The sequence below is a fragment of the Strix aluco genome, chromosome 5 (assembly GCF_031877795.1).
Source record: "Strix aluco isolate bStrAlu1 chromosome 5, bStrAlu1.hap1, whole genome shotgun sequence".
Lineage (NCBI taxonomy): Eukaryota > Metazoa > Chordata > Aves > Strigiformes > Strigidae > Strix > Strix aluco.
Window position 1 is genome coordinate 73,035,341 of NC_133935.1, and position 14,049 is coordinate 73,049,389.

Below are 14,049 nucleotides of genomic sequence, written 5' to 3' on the forward strand. Positions count from 1 at the left end.
GCTCCCCTTCCTCGACGGCAGCCGCTTCTCCGCTCCCCTCCCCGGGCCTGGCGCTGCGGCGGGGCCGGGCAGCCCCGAGGCTGGGGGCCAAGGCGGGAGGGGCGGCGCGGCGCGGCCCGGCCCCGCGGGGGCGGCGGGGCGGAGGAGGAGGAGGAGGAGGGAGGGCCGGGGGGCGCCCGGCGGCGCGGAGCCGCTCCCCGGGAGCCGCGGGGAGCTGCGGCGCCTGCGTGGAGCAGCCGGAGCAGCAGCGTTCGGCCGCGGCGTGGAGGGAGAGCCCCGTCCCGTCCCGTCCCGTCGCGTCCCGTCCCGTCCCGCCGGTGCCTGCCGCCCGCCATGGGTCGCCTCCCGCTGTACCTCTGCTGCTGCCTCGGTAACTCCCGCCCCGCTCCGGCCGCCGTCGGGGCACGGCGGGCTGGGCGAGCCCCTGCAGCGCCCGCTGGGGCAGCTCGGGGCGCCCAGCCCGGCCGCGCTGCCCCTTCCCTCTCTCATCCCTCTCTCCCACCGCGGCCGCGCAGCGCTGTGGTCCGCGGCCGCGCAGGAACCCGAGTACAGTTACGGCTGCGCCGAGGGGAGCTGCTACCCCGCCACCGGCGACCTGCTCATCGGCCGCGCCGCCCGCCTCTCCGCCTCCTCCACCTGCGGCCTCCGCCAGCCCGAGCCCTACTGCATCGTCAGCCACCTCCAGGTGAGCGCCTGGGGGGGGGGGGCAGCATCGCCGGGGCACCCCGCCGGGCCGCAGGGCTCGGTCCCCGGCCGCAGGGCAGGACGCCACGTCCCGCCGGGGCTGGTGCGGTGGGATAAGCCGCTGCCTGCCGAGGGCGGTGCGGGCAGCCTCTGCGGCGGGGCAGCATCGTGCCCCGCTCCGGGACCCCGCGCCCTGGTGAAGCAGCCGGGCCCAGGGAACCCCTCGCAGCTTTCGGTTCCCGACACCCCCCTCCCTTCCTCATGGAGGTTAATAAGGAGGAATGTGCCGCAGTAAATTAAATTAATACTTTATTTCAGGCTTACTCGGAGCCGTCTAGACAGCTTCCTGATCGAGAGTGGTCTGTAGGACCCGGGTAATGTTTTGGCCACTGTTCCCGTAGTGCAATTACATTTGTATGGTCTCCAAGTGAAAGGATGCAAATAAGGTTGTCTCGCACATCTGGTGGAAAACACAAAGCTCGGTGCTATTTAAGTCAGAAGCAGCTCAGCAAACTTAAAATCTCTGAGACAGAATGGATGGGGGAGAAAAGTAAAATATCAGTTATAAGTGGAACTCTGTTGAACTGAAAGTAAGGGGATAATCTCCGGCCGAATTTACTGCCGAGACAATAGGGCCGGATTCTGGCACTTGGGAGGAAAACGACGGGAAGCAGGAGGAGCCCTGCCTGAGGGGCTGTAGCACTTGGCCCATTTGTGCCCTGAAGTTACCAAATCTTCCCCCGCCCCCCGCCTTTAGTTTTACTGTACTGCTCTGTCTGCTAGAGTTAATACTTGATTTAACATGGGGTTTAGATTTGCTGGAATATTTTCGGAGTATTTTGGGCTTGACTTTAACAACATTAGCATCTCTGGTAGAACAAAATAACAAAGACACTTTGTTATGGTTTCTTGTCTCAAAAAATGCTGAAGTGCCATAGTAAAAAGTATCAGTTCAGAATTGACGTGTGCCCTTATTCCTGATCTTACAGCCCCGGTTCAGCATTTGTGATGTCCCTGGTTACTTCTGAACCATAAGGTGACATTGAAGAAATTGCGGGAAGGTGCTTGGTATCCTCTTAATAACATAGGGCTTGGCCGCACTGAGCGCTTTGCAGGATTGGGCCTTCTAGGATTCCATTTTGGTGGGAGAAGGAGCAAGTCGAGGCATGAGGCGGGGGCTGTGGTGCTGGGGGACAGGAGCCTGGAGCAGACAGGAGGGGGCATCTTCCCCAGGATCCCCGCTCTTGCCAGGCTCGTGGGGGGTGAAGCGCCAGGCTTGGGAGGAGCTGCTGAAGCCAGAATTGATGAAATGGACAGCCTGTGTGGCGCAGACCTGCCAGCTCTCACATTCTTGTCTGATAAAGCACTGCATTTGTCTCCATAAACCCACTGGAGGAATGATGCATATGTAGGTTTTGACAGTGATGAGTTGCTGGTGTGCTGGGGCTCCCTCGCTGCAGTGTGATGAGCTCCTCTCCTCCCTCTGCCCCCGCAGTCCGCCAAACTGCGAGCTGGTTTGGGCAGGAACCCACCCTTTTTGGTTTGGTTCCCATCCTACCTTGCAAAATTGGAAAGTGGTGGTTTTAGGTACCAGGACAATGCAAACCCAGCATTGCTCATAGTAAAAGTCATGATGGTTTTTTGTCCTCCTGGTGAAGAAGGGTCTGGCTTTTCCAAGCAGCACATGCCAGACTTGCACCCAACTGTTTTTTTATGGGCACACCTTGTAGTGTGTGCAAACTGGGTTTATGTGCATACCTTGGGATTGCAATCAAAGGTGAAGACAAGGTTTAGGTAGAAGCTTGACAAGCTGGATTCAGAGTAAAGTTAACCCCATGCTGAAAGGACTTGGTCACTAAATCACTGATGGCCCCTTGACATCCTCTGAGCCTCACTGGAGGTATCCCTAATGCAGTGAACTTAGATTTCCAAGCTAGCTCCCAAAAGCCAACGTTATTTCACAAAAGTTGTTGAAGATGCAGTTTTGCATGTGTGCGTTCTGTACAGAAGCAATTCAGCAATTTTCTGTAGATGCTGCCTTTGGTTCTGACTTCTGCTGGAGAATATGTGTGCTGGAAGAGATTTCCTGAAACTTCTCCTAAAAATAAAGTTTATGGAATTCCTGGCATATTTTCCATTTGGCAATTTGCATTAATTCATAAAGGTAAATACACTTATCATTTCAACAAAAAAAATACCTTTGATGACTCCTGCAGGCAAAATGAGTGGAATGTGATATAGATGGAAAATACTCTTATCTGCAGGAAACAACTATTGCCCCATGGATAAAATCAGTAATGCTGATTATCTTGTTGTTTCAGGAGGACAAAAAATGTTTCATATGCGACTCCGAGGATCCCTTCCACGATACTCTCAATCCTGACAGTCATCGCATTGAAAATGTTGTCACCACATTCGCTCCAAACCGCCTGAAGCTCTGGTGGCAGTCGGAAAATGGTATGGGTTTTGTCAGGGAACCATTTCCAGGACAGGGAGCGGCTTTCCCTCCTTTTGTGTAAGGGTACCTGCGGGTTTGCTGTTATCTCTGGCCTGGTGATTACTGCCAAGGGAAGGATCATGCTGTTGGAGGAGGGCTGACTGAAACTGGCTGCTTTTGTGTGCCCTGGAGCGGTTCTTAATCCATAATGAAGCCCCCTCAGCCCTCTGGGAGTGTTGGAAAGAGCCGTCCCACCACTTTGCAAGAATCCTTTCCTAAATAGAAAAGTTTCCCACACTGGCTCCAGCTCTCCTTCATGTTTGGGCAGCAGGAGCAGAGCAGCCTTCCAGGAGTGACTATCCCGGGACAGTGCTGCCAGGGAAGCGCCGCAGGGCTTCCCCATGCCGCTGGGCTGGAGGGAGCCTGTGGAAGCAGGAGGTTTAGGCACAGAGCCGGGGGCTGCAGCCCTGCCTGCAGACCTCCTGTTTCCCTGTCCTACCCCAGGAGAGCAAAGCCAGGGATATCTCTTACCCTGCAAACTGCCTTCTCCCTCCTGGGCTCCCTGAATTCCTGCATCCATACGCTAAACAGTAAAATGCACACCAGAAACAAGCCAGCTAGTTTAAAAAAAAAACCCCAGCATGTTAGTTTGGTGATTTTTTTTTTTTTTTTTTTTTTTCATCCTTCCTCTGCCCTTTTTGCTTTTATGGTTATGCTTTTGGCATGCCTTCATACACAGAACAAGGCATTGAGGTTTCTCAAACAGCAGTCCTACCCTGAAGCCTTAAAGCCAGCTGGACAGGATGGGATTTCTGCAAATGGATTGGCAGTAGCTGTCTTACTCCATAACAAAATAAAATGGTAGTATTTGTAACATTTCGGCTGCCTGGTAAAGAAAGGTTTTCACAAAATCCTTTTTAACCATTTAGATCAGCTTAGCAAGCCTCTTGTCTCCAGCAGCTCTCTTCTAATGTTCCAAATAATTCATGCTTTTTGCAACAAGCTTGGCAGCATTCACACAGAAAAGTTCTTAGCTCATAAGGTCATGAAAATGTCCTTCAACAATAAAAAACAAATGATTCCTTCTGTCCAATTCATGTTTTCTTCTATTCAGGCATACAGCAGAATGGACCATTGCTGCACACTCCACATAATGTTGCAGCTGGATGAAAATTTAAGCTCTTTATTGGTTTATTATTGTCATTTCTTACCCTTTCTCCTCTTTGTAAATCTTGATTTTTTTTTTTTTTAATTTCTAACTACAGTATAATAAGTATCCAGCTGTTTTGAGAGGTCTTTTCACATGACAAAATAATATTTGTAACTGTTTTTCTTCCTTTCTGCGTAGAGTCCTTGACTGTAGGTAGTCATACAGCAGAGTTTGGAAAACCTTTTGCTTCTCACCAGTTTCCTAGCCCTCATGATTGCAAAACAGGGCTATAATAGTTGCTTGGGGGGTATTTCAAAACTAGGTTGTAAAGGGACTGTCCAGAGCGAGTGAAGAAAGGTAGGAAACAGCCCTCACCAGCCATCAGTGAGATTTGGGCTGTTAGGGCTGCAGAAGCCCGTGCCTCTGTTGCTGCCAGACAGGCTGCAGCGTGTGAGGACAGCCTGGGGTCACCACACAGGTCTGGGCTCACCATCCCCAGTTGTACCAGCCACTGGGTGCTTTGGTGCCAGGATCCAGCCTACAGCAGTCCCCATGCTTACCCTACATCTAGTGATATTAGCCGTGTTACACAGACTGAAATAACAGCAGTGCAGGCTCGTGGTTTAGGTGTAACGTGTTTGGTGCAGATGATGCACAGGAATCCCATGTGCGATACGCTCTTCAGCAGGTCCTTGGTGTCTCCCATGTACCTCAGTGATGCACTAACCCACATATCCTTTTTTTGATGACAGAGCCAAGTGGCAAAGTCTCTGCACCACTGGAGTGAAGAACTTTGGGAAAATTCAGATGTAGAGGCTAGTGGGTGTCCTTGTTTGCTGCACGGCTTCTTTTCTCTGCCCCTACAGGTTTGGAAAATGTGACTATCCAGCTGAACCTGGAGGCCGAGTTTCATTTCACTCATCTCATTATGACCTTCAAGGTAAGGAAGCCACAGCCTTAACCAGAACCCTAAAACAGGAAATGAGAGGTTTCATAGTCCTTCACATCTATTTGATATTTGGGATTTGGGCTTTGTCTGAGCTGCTCTGCCTGACTTTTTAGAGCTGCAAACCATTAACTCCTGCTGAAGTTATGCAGGATGGCTGAGTTGTGACTTGTGGCTTGAGTTGTGTTTGAACTCCGGTGAGGCTGCAGAAGGAGTCATAGTGAAGCTGGGGTTTGTGTTGGTGTCCCTCTCTGGTGTTTGTGTTCTAGAAGATCATTAGCTAAATCATATAGTAGCAAGGATTTTTATTCTTAAAAAAAAAGTTGGCCATGGTATTGGTTTTCATTTGGCAAATGGAGAGGTCTTCAGGAAGAAGGAACATCTGTACACAAAGTGTCTTTGTTTCTTTACAAACAGATGTCTTGGAATAGCAGATTATGTCCCGTACATCCTAAATCGCAGGCAAGCTCTAATGGCAACCTTCAGCTGAGGTATCAGAGGCTGCAGTTTCTGCAGGGCTAAGTCCCTGCTCTTTGCATGTAGACAAATTAATCTCTTCATTTTTACCTGTCAGAGAGCTGGTTCCTCTTTCCTGTGGCACTAGTTTACGTTTCTCCCCCTGCCTCAGGGTGGTGGCTGAGGTGGAAGGTGGTCCTTTCTGCTGGACCCCAGCAGTGAGGGACCCCCAAGAGACCCCTGACTTGATGCCAGTGCTGTGGCCATTGTGCCCCAGTGCCACTGGGATTGGTCAGCCATCAGGAGGAAGACTATGGCGGAAAGATAGTTTTAATGATGATTTGTTGACTTTGTGTGGTAGACACTTGAGCTGCCTTACCTCTGGGTTGCTATGTTTTTTGTTGGGTGAGATACGAGTTTGTAAGTTGGGTGATATTTTCAGCCAGGAAGCAGAAAGAAAATTTCTTTCCAGCTGTGACTGAAATGCTTTTGTGCTTGGCTCTGGGAGAGCTTACTCTGAATACATAAAACTAACGAAGAGACTGTTGGCATTTCTTGGTAGGTGCAAGTCAGGAGTTAAATTATTGCACTGCCTTTCAAAAAGCAGGTATTAACTGAAACATGAGACTTTTAGGTCAGAGGGATTAAAAATCTTTTTAAAATCTCATTAGCTAGTTGTTCTAGAGTTGAATGTGTGTAGGTAAGAAGGATGGTGATTTGTATGAAGCGAATGCAGCCTGCCAGAGTTTGAGCAAGGCCAGCTGGAGGAAGGTCACAGGGAACTGGAAGAGTCAAATGCTGCAAGAGTGGATGAAGCTGAACCTCTCAATCTCCTTAAAAAAGAAGGTTTTCTTAATGCAGCACAGAGGACGCTTGGCCCTGGATGGTAGAGACGCTGCAAAACGTTGTGTGGTCAGACAAAGAGAGGTGCGCAACCCCAGGGACTTTCTGAACATCGGACATAACTGCTCAGCAAGAACTTCTGGACATCAGAGCTGGAGAGGAGGCACTGAAAGTGGCCTCCCGGTCCCCAAGGCAGGAGAGGAGGCCCATTAGGTCCTTTGCAGAAGATTAGACAAGGAGATGCAGCAAGAAAGAAGCCTGTGCTGCTTTCTACAAGCAGTGGAAAAAATCCTTTTGTCTCTCTAAGCCCTGCTTTAACCCCCAGTTTTGAGAAAAGATTTGGAATCCAAAAAACTTACAAGTTTGCTTATGTACTGTAAGTATGTTTAAGCACTTGGCCACAGAGTTGCCATCTTTTTAAAGATAGGTGGTCTGTGGTTTCGTGTGTGTTACTTCAAAGATCTGCCTCTGAGCAGGAAGTGGGATATCAGCAGAAAAATATTTCTGATATTTCCAAATATTGGAAATAGTGCAGGGAGGGAGATTAAAATCCAGGCCATGTGGATTGCTCACACTTAAAAGCGCTTAATGTAAATGCAAGCAGTAATTAACAAAAAAAAATCTCTTTTGGTTTTCTTACTATTAGACATTCCGTCCTGCTGCAATGTTGATAGAAAGGTCATCTGATTTTGGAAAAACCTGGCAAGTATATAGGTATTTTGCATATGACTGTGAGAGCTCATTTCCTGGGATTTCAACTGGACCCATGAAGAAAGTGGATGATATCATCTGTGATTCCCGATACTCCGACATTGAACCTTCAACAGAGGGAGAGGTCAGACAGGTTTTTTTCGAATGTTTGTTGTATAGACTTTTTACATACGAATTCAGATTCTCTTATTTTTAAAGCTGAATCTTTGTTGTACCATTTTTCCTCCAGGTAATATATCGTGTTTTAGATCCTGCTTTTCGAATTGAAGATCCGTACAGTCCAAGGATTCAAAGTATGTATGCAGTTACCTTCCAGGCTCATTTGAAAGCATCTCTGTGCTTATTTGCTTATGAAAAACAGTAAGCCACAAATAAAGCCATGCATTTGCCCCAGTATCAGTTTTGAAGTCATATGAATACATTTGTGGTATGGCTTCTTTTCCTGACTTAGTGACTTGCTGGGAAATAACGACCAATGTTGTCAACTCAAGTGACTGTTCTTACAGGCATCGTTGTAGTTGGTCCTTTTCTTAATTGATCAGGGATTTATTTTCATTAAAGACCCCTCTCCCCAAAATACATGCAGTTGCCGAGGGAAACCTTGGAATGTGATCCCATAATTCTACAGTATTCAGAAAGCAAAACAGAACTACAGAGGTACCTATATAATTTTGCATTTCTAGCTAAAATCAAGGGAGTTGTGTTTTATTTTTTAGAACATCTGAGTTGTGATTTTGGAACAGTTGGCCTTGGTAACACTGCATGGCTGGACCACACAGGTGTGGTTGTCAAATTACTGTAGTGTTTGTGTACAGTGGTGACAATCCAGGTATGTATAGGTAGAAAGATTTGTTGCTGAGAGTGGCTCAAAGAGAAACCTTGTGGAGCATTTGGCCTGAGTAGGGAACTGCAGTGTTTGGCCTTAAACTTGACCTCCAATTTAATATGCATTCTCAGTTTCAGTTTGTGTCCTTCAGTGTAAAGCTAACTGGAGCAGAAGAGAATATCTGAAGTAGAAGAGTGTCTGCTAATTGCTCTATCAGTTGAATGTCCTTTTAACCAACATTTTAAAGGAGAAACTCTGCTTTCATGGGCTTGAAGTGCTTTTTCAAGGCTGTAAGAAATTACACAGGATTCATAATAGCAAAGTGAACATGTAGAATGAATTAATTACTGCAATATTGTCTTCCCATGAATTATCCCTTGAGAACTTCTTTGTATTTGGTCAGTGATGGGGTGTTGCTTCTTTCAGCAAAATGTGACTAATTATGTTTGCCAAGAAAGTTGGGCGTATAATAAAGAAGAATTATTTGTGTCTTGTTTCCAACTAAGATTTTTTTCCAAAAGGCTTGTAACTCTTAAAGCTCCTGGTCCACTTTTCAGCAGTTCCTTAATATCAGGTCCTTGCCCGTTTTGCATTTTAAAGCCCCAAAGAACCAGTGTCTTTTTGGTGGCACTGCTGTGTGTGCCTTAAATATTAATGTTTGTGCCTACGTATGTCTACAATAAAATAGTCTAGTATTTTTAATTAAGCTGAAGCTAACTTAAACAGTGATTAACCTGTAGTAAAATATTGTATTTTTTTTTAATTTGGGAGTATGAAGTGATGTGATGTGTGGTATGTAAGTGCTGAAGTTAAATCTGGTCTAACCTGTCCATAGGAAGTGTGCTTGGGAAGTCACACCTGGCTTCCTCCCATTCATAATAATGGGTAAATAATTCCAAAATGGGGTTTAATTTTTTTTGGTGTCCCTGCAGACCTACTGAAGATCACAAATCTGAGAGTCAAATTCATCAAGCTACACACGCTGGGAGATAATCTCTTGGACTCTAGGATGGAGATCAGAGAGAAGTACTACTATGCCATCTACGACATGGTGGTTCGTGGGAACTGTTTCTGCTACGGACATGCCAGCGAGTGTGCACCAGTGGATGGCTTTAACGAAGAAGTGGAAGGAATGGTAAATATTCGCGCTTTTCTGCATAAAGCTGTTCCTGTCTGTTCCTCTTTTAAGTGATTTAAACACAAGTTTAAAGATGACGTTCTGCCCCTGCCACTCCCCCCCCCCCCTTAATTTTCAAACAAGAAAACTTAAAACTATTCCTTCTCAGCAAACATACCTGTCATTACTGGTGTTAATCAAGCACAGAGAGCTCAGATTAGGTGAAAATTGTTTTAGCATTCTTTTTCTAATTATGTTAAAGAGCTGATGAAATTAAAAGGCAGGAATGCAGAATGGGAGTGTAACCTTATGGGGCCAGAGATGGGTGTGGGTTGACCTGGTTACCCAAAAATTGAAGTGAACAGAGACATCAAGGATGAAACACCCTTGTGAATCAAAGATGACCTGTGTTTGTATTGGTCATTATCAGCTGAGAAGTGGAGGCTGTAGCCCTAATTAGCAGCAGGCTCTGAAGGAAAATTCTGTTGCCTGTGTTGTACCCTGCTGTGCAAGTGCCACATCCCTCCTGGGTTCTGGTTTTCCCCATGATTTTTGCCTGACAAGCAGTAATAGCACCCCTGTTAATGAGTGAGTTATTAACTGGATGAAAATGTGGAGGCATACGGGGAGGTTGTGTGGGTTGTCCCAGGGGCGCAGGGTGCTGGTGAGCGGGTACGCTTCATTGCTCTGCGCTTTTGGTGAGTGTCTCCACCCAAGCAGCAGCAAGACTGGCTGTGCCTGTAAAATCATGGCTCCAGTGCTGGTAGTCCCCATTGTCTATGGCAGCAACTGTCACACAATTACTGCTGGTCTACTTAGGGCCTGTACGTGTTGAAGGGAAAGCCTGGGGTTGATGGATAAAACCCATCCAAACTGTCTGTTATCTTTGCTTTGAGAACCAAGGTAGGGCTGGAAAGAAGGCACTGGGCTAGTGAGTGCTGATATAACTAGATGCATGTTAATAGCTAATTAACAGCTAATAAACAGCTAACTTTTAGGTCGAGGAGGCTTCTGTGATTATTGAGGTGGAACTGTGCTCTTCTTGTTCATGTCTGAAAGTGTTTATTCAGGCATTAGTTCCAGTAAGGAAAGGACAAATTTGTATGAGGACATTCTTACCTTGGCGGGTAAAGGACGCTCCTGTGGTCCTTTTGTGTCTTCCTACATGCAGTTATGTGCGTTAAAGTCTCCAAAACTATATCCATTATGTTCTAGCTATATTTTGCATTATTGGAGCATGGGTTTTTTTCCCCTTCCTCTTTTATAACCAACTATACCCCTCTTTTTTTTTTTTTTTTTTTTATTTTTTTAATGACAGGTCCATGGGCACTGCATGTGCAGACATAATACCAAAGGGTTAAACTGTGAACAGTGTTTGGATTTCTACCACGACTTACCCTGGCGACCCGCTGAAGGCCGCAATAGTAACGCATGCAAAAGTGAGTTTGAGTAAAATGCAGAACTGGAGTCTGGTGTGAGCATTACATGCTGTTACTTGGGAACTTGTGACAGTGTAAGAAGTCCTGCATGTTCTTTGGTTGACTTTGGTGTGTCTTTTCTGCAGACTCGCATCTCCCCTGGGACCAGACTCTTACTTTGCTTTCTGTCTTTGTCACAGAGTGCAACTGCAATGGCCACTCCAGCCAGTGCCACTTTGACATGGCTGTGTACATGACAACGGGGAATACCAGCGGGGGAGTGTGTGATGACTGCCAGCACAACACTGTAGGACGCAACTGCGAGCAGTGTAAACCCTTCTACTTCCAGCACCCAGAGAGAGATCTGCGGGACCCCGATGTCTGTGAGCGTAAGTGGAGCCCTGCTCCTTGGGTTAGGAATAGCCATGGCATCCTGGCTGTGGCCCCCCAGGGCTTTCCCTGAAGAATTTGGGATTTACTGGCTTTCTTTTGGCCAGTGCCACGCTCCTGAACAAAGGTCCTTGAGGGAAGGTGGTTGTCTTGGAGGTCTTGAGCGAGCCTGTCTGGGTTTTGTTTTATCTTTGAGTATCTGGAGATTTATCTGGTCATTACATGTTGAACCCGTGTCATGTATAATACTTGCAGGAACGATTCACTCTCTCCACACAAAAACTGAGTTTAAATAATTCAGTGTGAGACTTGGCCTTTTCTTTTGTAGCAGTTAATAAAACATGCGCAATGCTTCCTTCTTAGCTTGCAACTGTGACCCAGCTGGCTCCCAAAACGGTGGCATCTGCGATCGCTACACTGATTTCTCCGCTGGCCTCATTGCTGGACAATGCCGTTGTAAATTATTTGTTGAAGGGGAGCGTTGTGACCTCTGCAAAGAAGGTTTCTATGGCCTGAGTGCTGATGACCCAGCGGGTTGTCAGTGTGAGTAAAAACATATGTTCCTTTATGTGTGATCAAAAGCTCTCTGAGGAGCTGTTAGAGCTGGGAGAAATTGGTCTGTGGGGTGGGATTTTTTCTACTTTGTTTCATGTTTTTGCTAAAGGAAGAGTGTCCTGTAGATTTGCCATAGCTTGGAGTCCACTCGTCCTTAAAACTCAGTTCCCTAGCTGATAGTTTTGGTGTATTCAGTGGAAGTAGCAGAATCCTTCTTATTTGTTTTGAATTATAAGTTTCTAAGCCAGGGAAGTTTTACTGGGAAGGGTGGTGGGCAAAGTATTCAATTAATCTCAGTCCTGGAGAATTCAGGGGAAGCTTTAAGGTAAATATTTAGGTTGGATACTGTCTAAAATGTAGCTCCAGTTCTGTGTTTTGACCTGCCTATTTGTATTTCTCAATCTAGCTTGTGCATGTAATCCTCTGGGTACCCACCCCGGGGGGAATCCTTGTGATTCGGAGACAGGAAACTGCTATTGTAAGCGCCTGGTGACAGGAAAGCAGTGCAATCATTGCCTGGTAAGTAGCTTAACATAAAATAAATTAGGAGATGCTGTTGTGAAGGAGGCTGGTGTGCAGAAAGCATGTAGCAAGGTGCTGGTCTCTGTCTCTGTCTGCCTGCGAGTGGGTGCCTGGCATTTGGGCTGGAGTGGGCACCTCAGGATGTCAGGAGCCATGAAGCGCGCTGTGTTACAGGGAGCTGAGAGGCACGTCAAGGCAGGCAAGAGCGTTCAGATTAATTCCCAGGACGGTAAGGAGCGAGACATTAGCATACCTGTAGTGGTCGCTTTGTGAAAATGAGTGATCTGGGGCAGTTGTGATGGAGCCCTCACTGGGATGAAAGACAAGATGGTCAGAGAAGCACTGTTACAAAAAAATTGCTTTATATACAGGCCATTATTTTAGGCAGGGATTACTTCATACACATACATTTCCATATAGTGTTTACGCATGCTGGAGTGTTACAGAAACACGCTGTCAGATAACTGGATGTGTTTGTATAAACACTGACAGGCTGTCTTATCTAACAGTGAACTACATGGAAAAGCTAAACAAGTATGTCTGTCTGTCCAACAAGCAAGTTGCAGAGTAGCAGCCCTGCAAGGGCATTGTCCCACACAAAGCCTCACAGCTCTCTGCTGTGGTGTGATGTACTGGGCTGTGTTTTTCCAAGCCTTTCATGGGTCAGGAGCCCAAACTGGTATAAATGGTGCAGTAGGACTGAGGACTCTGAGCTTGGGTCCTCCTGAATCTTACTTTTAAAGCTGGGCAGAAAGATGTTTTTTTTTTTTTCTCAAGCCCTTGAGATGGTCAACAAAGTGGAGGGGAGCAGGTGGGGAGGTTTTGGCAGTAGACCCACAACTAGGGCAGCAGGATTCATGGGTTAGGGGGCAGTTTGGGGTAGCTTATGCTGAGTATTTCAAAATGTGCCTTTGGGGTAGATGCAGTTAAATTGGCACCCCATTACAGCGCTGGTGATGTTTCCTCCTGCAGCCTGAGCACTGGGGCCTGAGCAATGACATGGATGGATGTCGGCCGTGTGACTGCGACCAGGGAGGAGCGCTGAATAACAAGTGAGTCTCAGCCATGTTACTCTCCTGTAATCATTCACCCCAGTGAATTTCGCTTCGTTTGCAACCACAACATCCAGGGCTCAATGTGCTCTGGAGGAGGATGTTTGGGACTGTCTTTCTGCTCCAGAAAGTGGCAGGTCTTGACTGCAGCAGGGGGTGACAGGGGCATCTGTGTCTTTTCCATGCTGAGCAGCCTCTGTGCCACTGGTGCAGTTGAACACGCAAAACTTTTCAGTGTAGCTCTGCCTTTGGTCAGCCAGGGTAGGAACCAGCCATGGCTTGAGCTCTGCCTTAGTCATAACCCGGGGTATGGTCCATGTCAAAGGTTTGCTCTCACAAGATCAAAGCAGGAATCAGTCAGTGACATGGGCTGTCAGGCTGGTTCTTGGTTTGCTCCTGAATTGACCCTTTAGCTAGTCCGTCAGTCTGTCCACCAGTGCTGGGGGAAGTGTGCTAGCTGCACGGTACTGCTGCATTGCCCCAGTGGTGCTGCATGGGGTGGGATGTGGACCTGGAAGTGCCTACTGGAGAGGTGGAGATTTTTCTGAGAAAAGCTTAGGTTTTGAAGATGCATCCATCAGTAAGAGCGTGGAAGATCCTGGCTTAAATGCCAGGTTAGAGGGGTGCTGGATAGCCAGACTGCTTCTCCAACCAAAGCAGTTTTCTGTGTGTTAGGTCCATGTCCGACCCCAGGCTTTTCAACAGCAGCACGTTCCTTTGCTCTCCTTTTCCCACCCCCCGCCCCCTTCCCTCCACAAACCCTTTGAAACGTCCTGCATTTCTCTAAAGCCACAGAAGTTTCCCAAGGGGGTGGACAAACTGTTTTCCACTGGAGCCCATGGGACCACACTGGGGGAGTTTGGGACTGGTCCCAGTGTGACTCCTGTAAGTCGTCACAGCCTGTGGACACCCCATCTGCAGCGGGGATCGCTGTGGGAATGT

General features: G+C 47.4%; 1 protein-coding gene across 1 annotated transcript in view; it reads left to right on the plus strand.

Annotated features, from left to right (window-relative positions):
• The first annotated feature begins 201 nt into the window (after positions 1 to 201).
• LAMB1 (laminin subunit beta 1) overlaps positions 202 to 14,049 on the plus strand; it is a 44,328-nt gene continuing 30,480 nt past the window's right edge. Inside the window, exons 1-12 of the mRNA XM_074827767.1 lie at positions 202 to 370; positions 516 to 685; positions 3,006 to 3,141; positions 5,138 to 5,211; positions 7,163 to 7,351; positions 7,457 to 7,520; positions 8,986 to 9,188; positions 10,489 to 10,609; positions 10,789 to 10,977; positions 11,342 to 11,521; positions 11,940 to 12,052; positions 13,028 to 13,107. Of these exons, the coding sequence (XP_074683868.1) occupies positions 334 to 370; positions 516 to 685; positions 3,006 to 3,141; positions 5,138 to 5,211; positions 7,163 to 7,351; positions 7,457 to 7,520; positions 8,986 to 9,188; positions 10,489 to 10,609; positions 10,789 to 10,977; positions 11,342 to 11,521; positions 11,940 to 12,052; positions 13,028 to 13,107 (1,556 nt within the window). The 5' untranslated portion in view covers positions 202 to 333. The remainder of the gene's footprint in view (positions 371 to 515; positions 686 to 3,005; positions 3,142 to 5,137; positions 5,212 to 7,162; positions 7,352 to 7,456; positions 7,521 to 8,985; positions 9,189 to 10,488; positions 10,610 to 10,788; positions 10,978 to 11,341; positions 11,522 to 11,939; positions 12,053 to 13,027; positions 13,108 to 14,049) is intronic.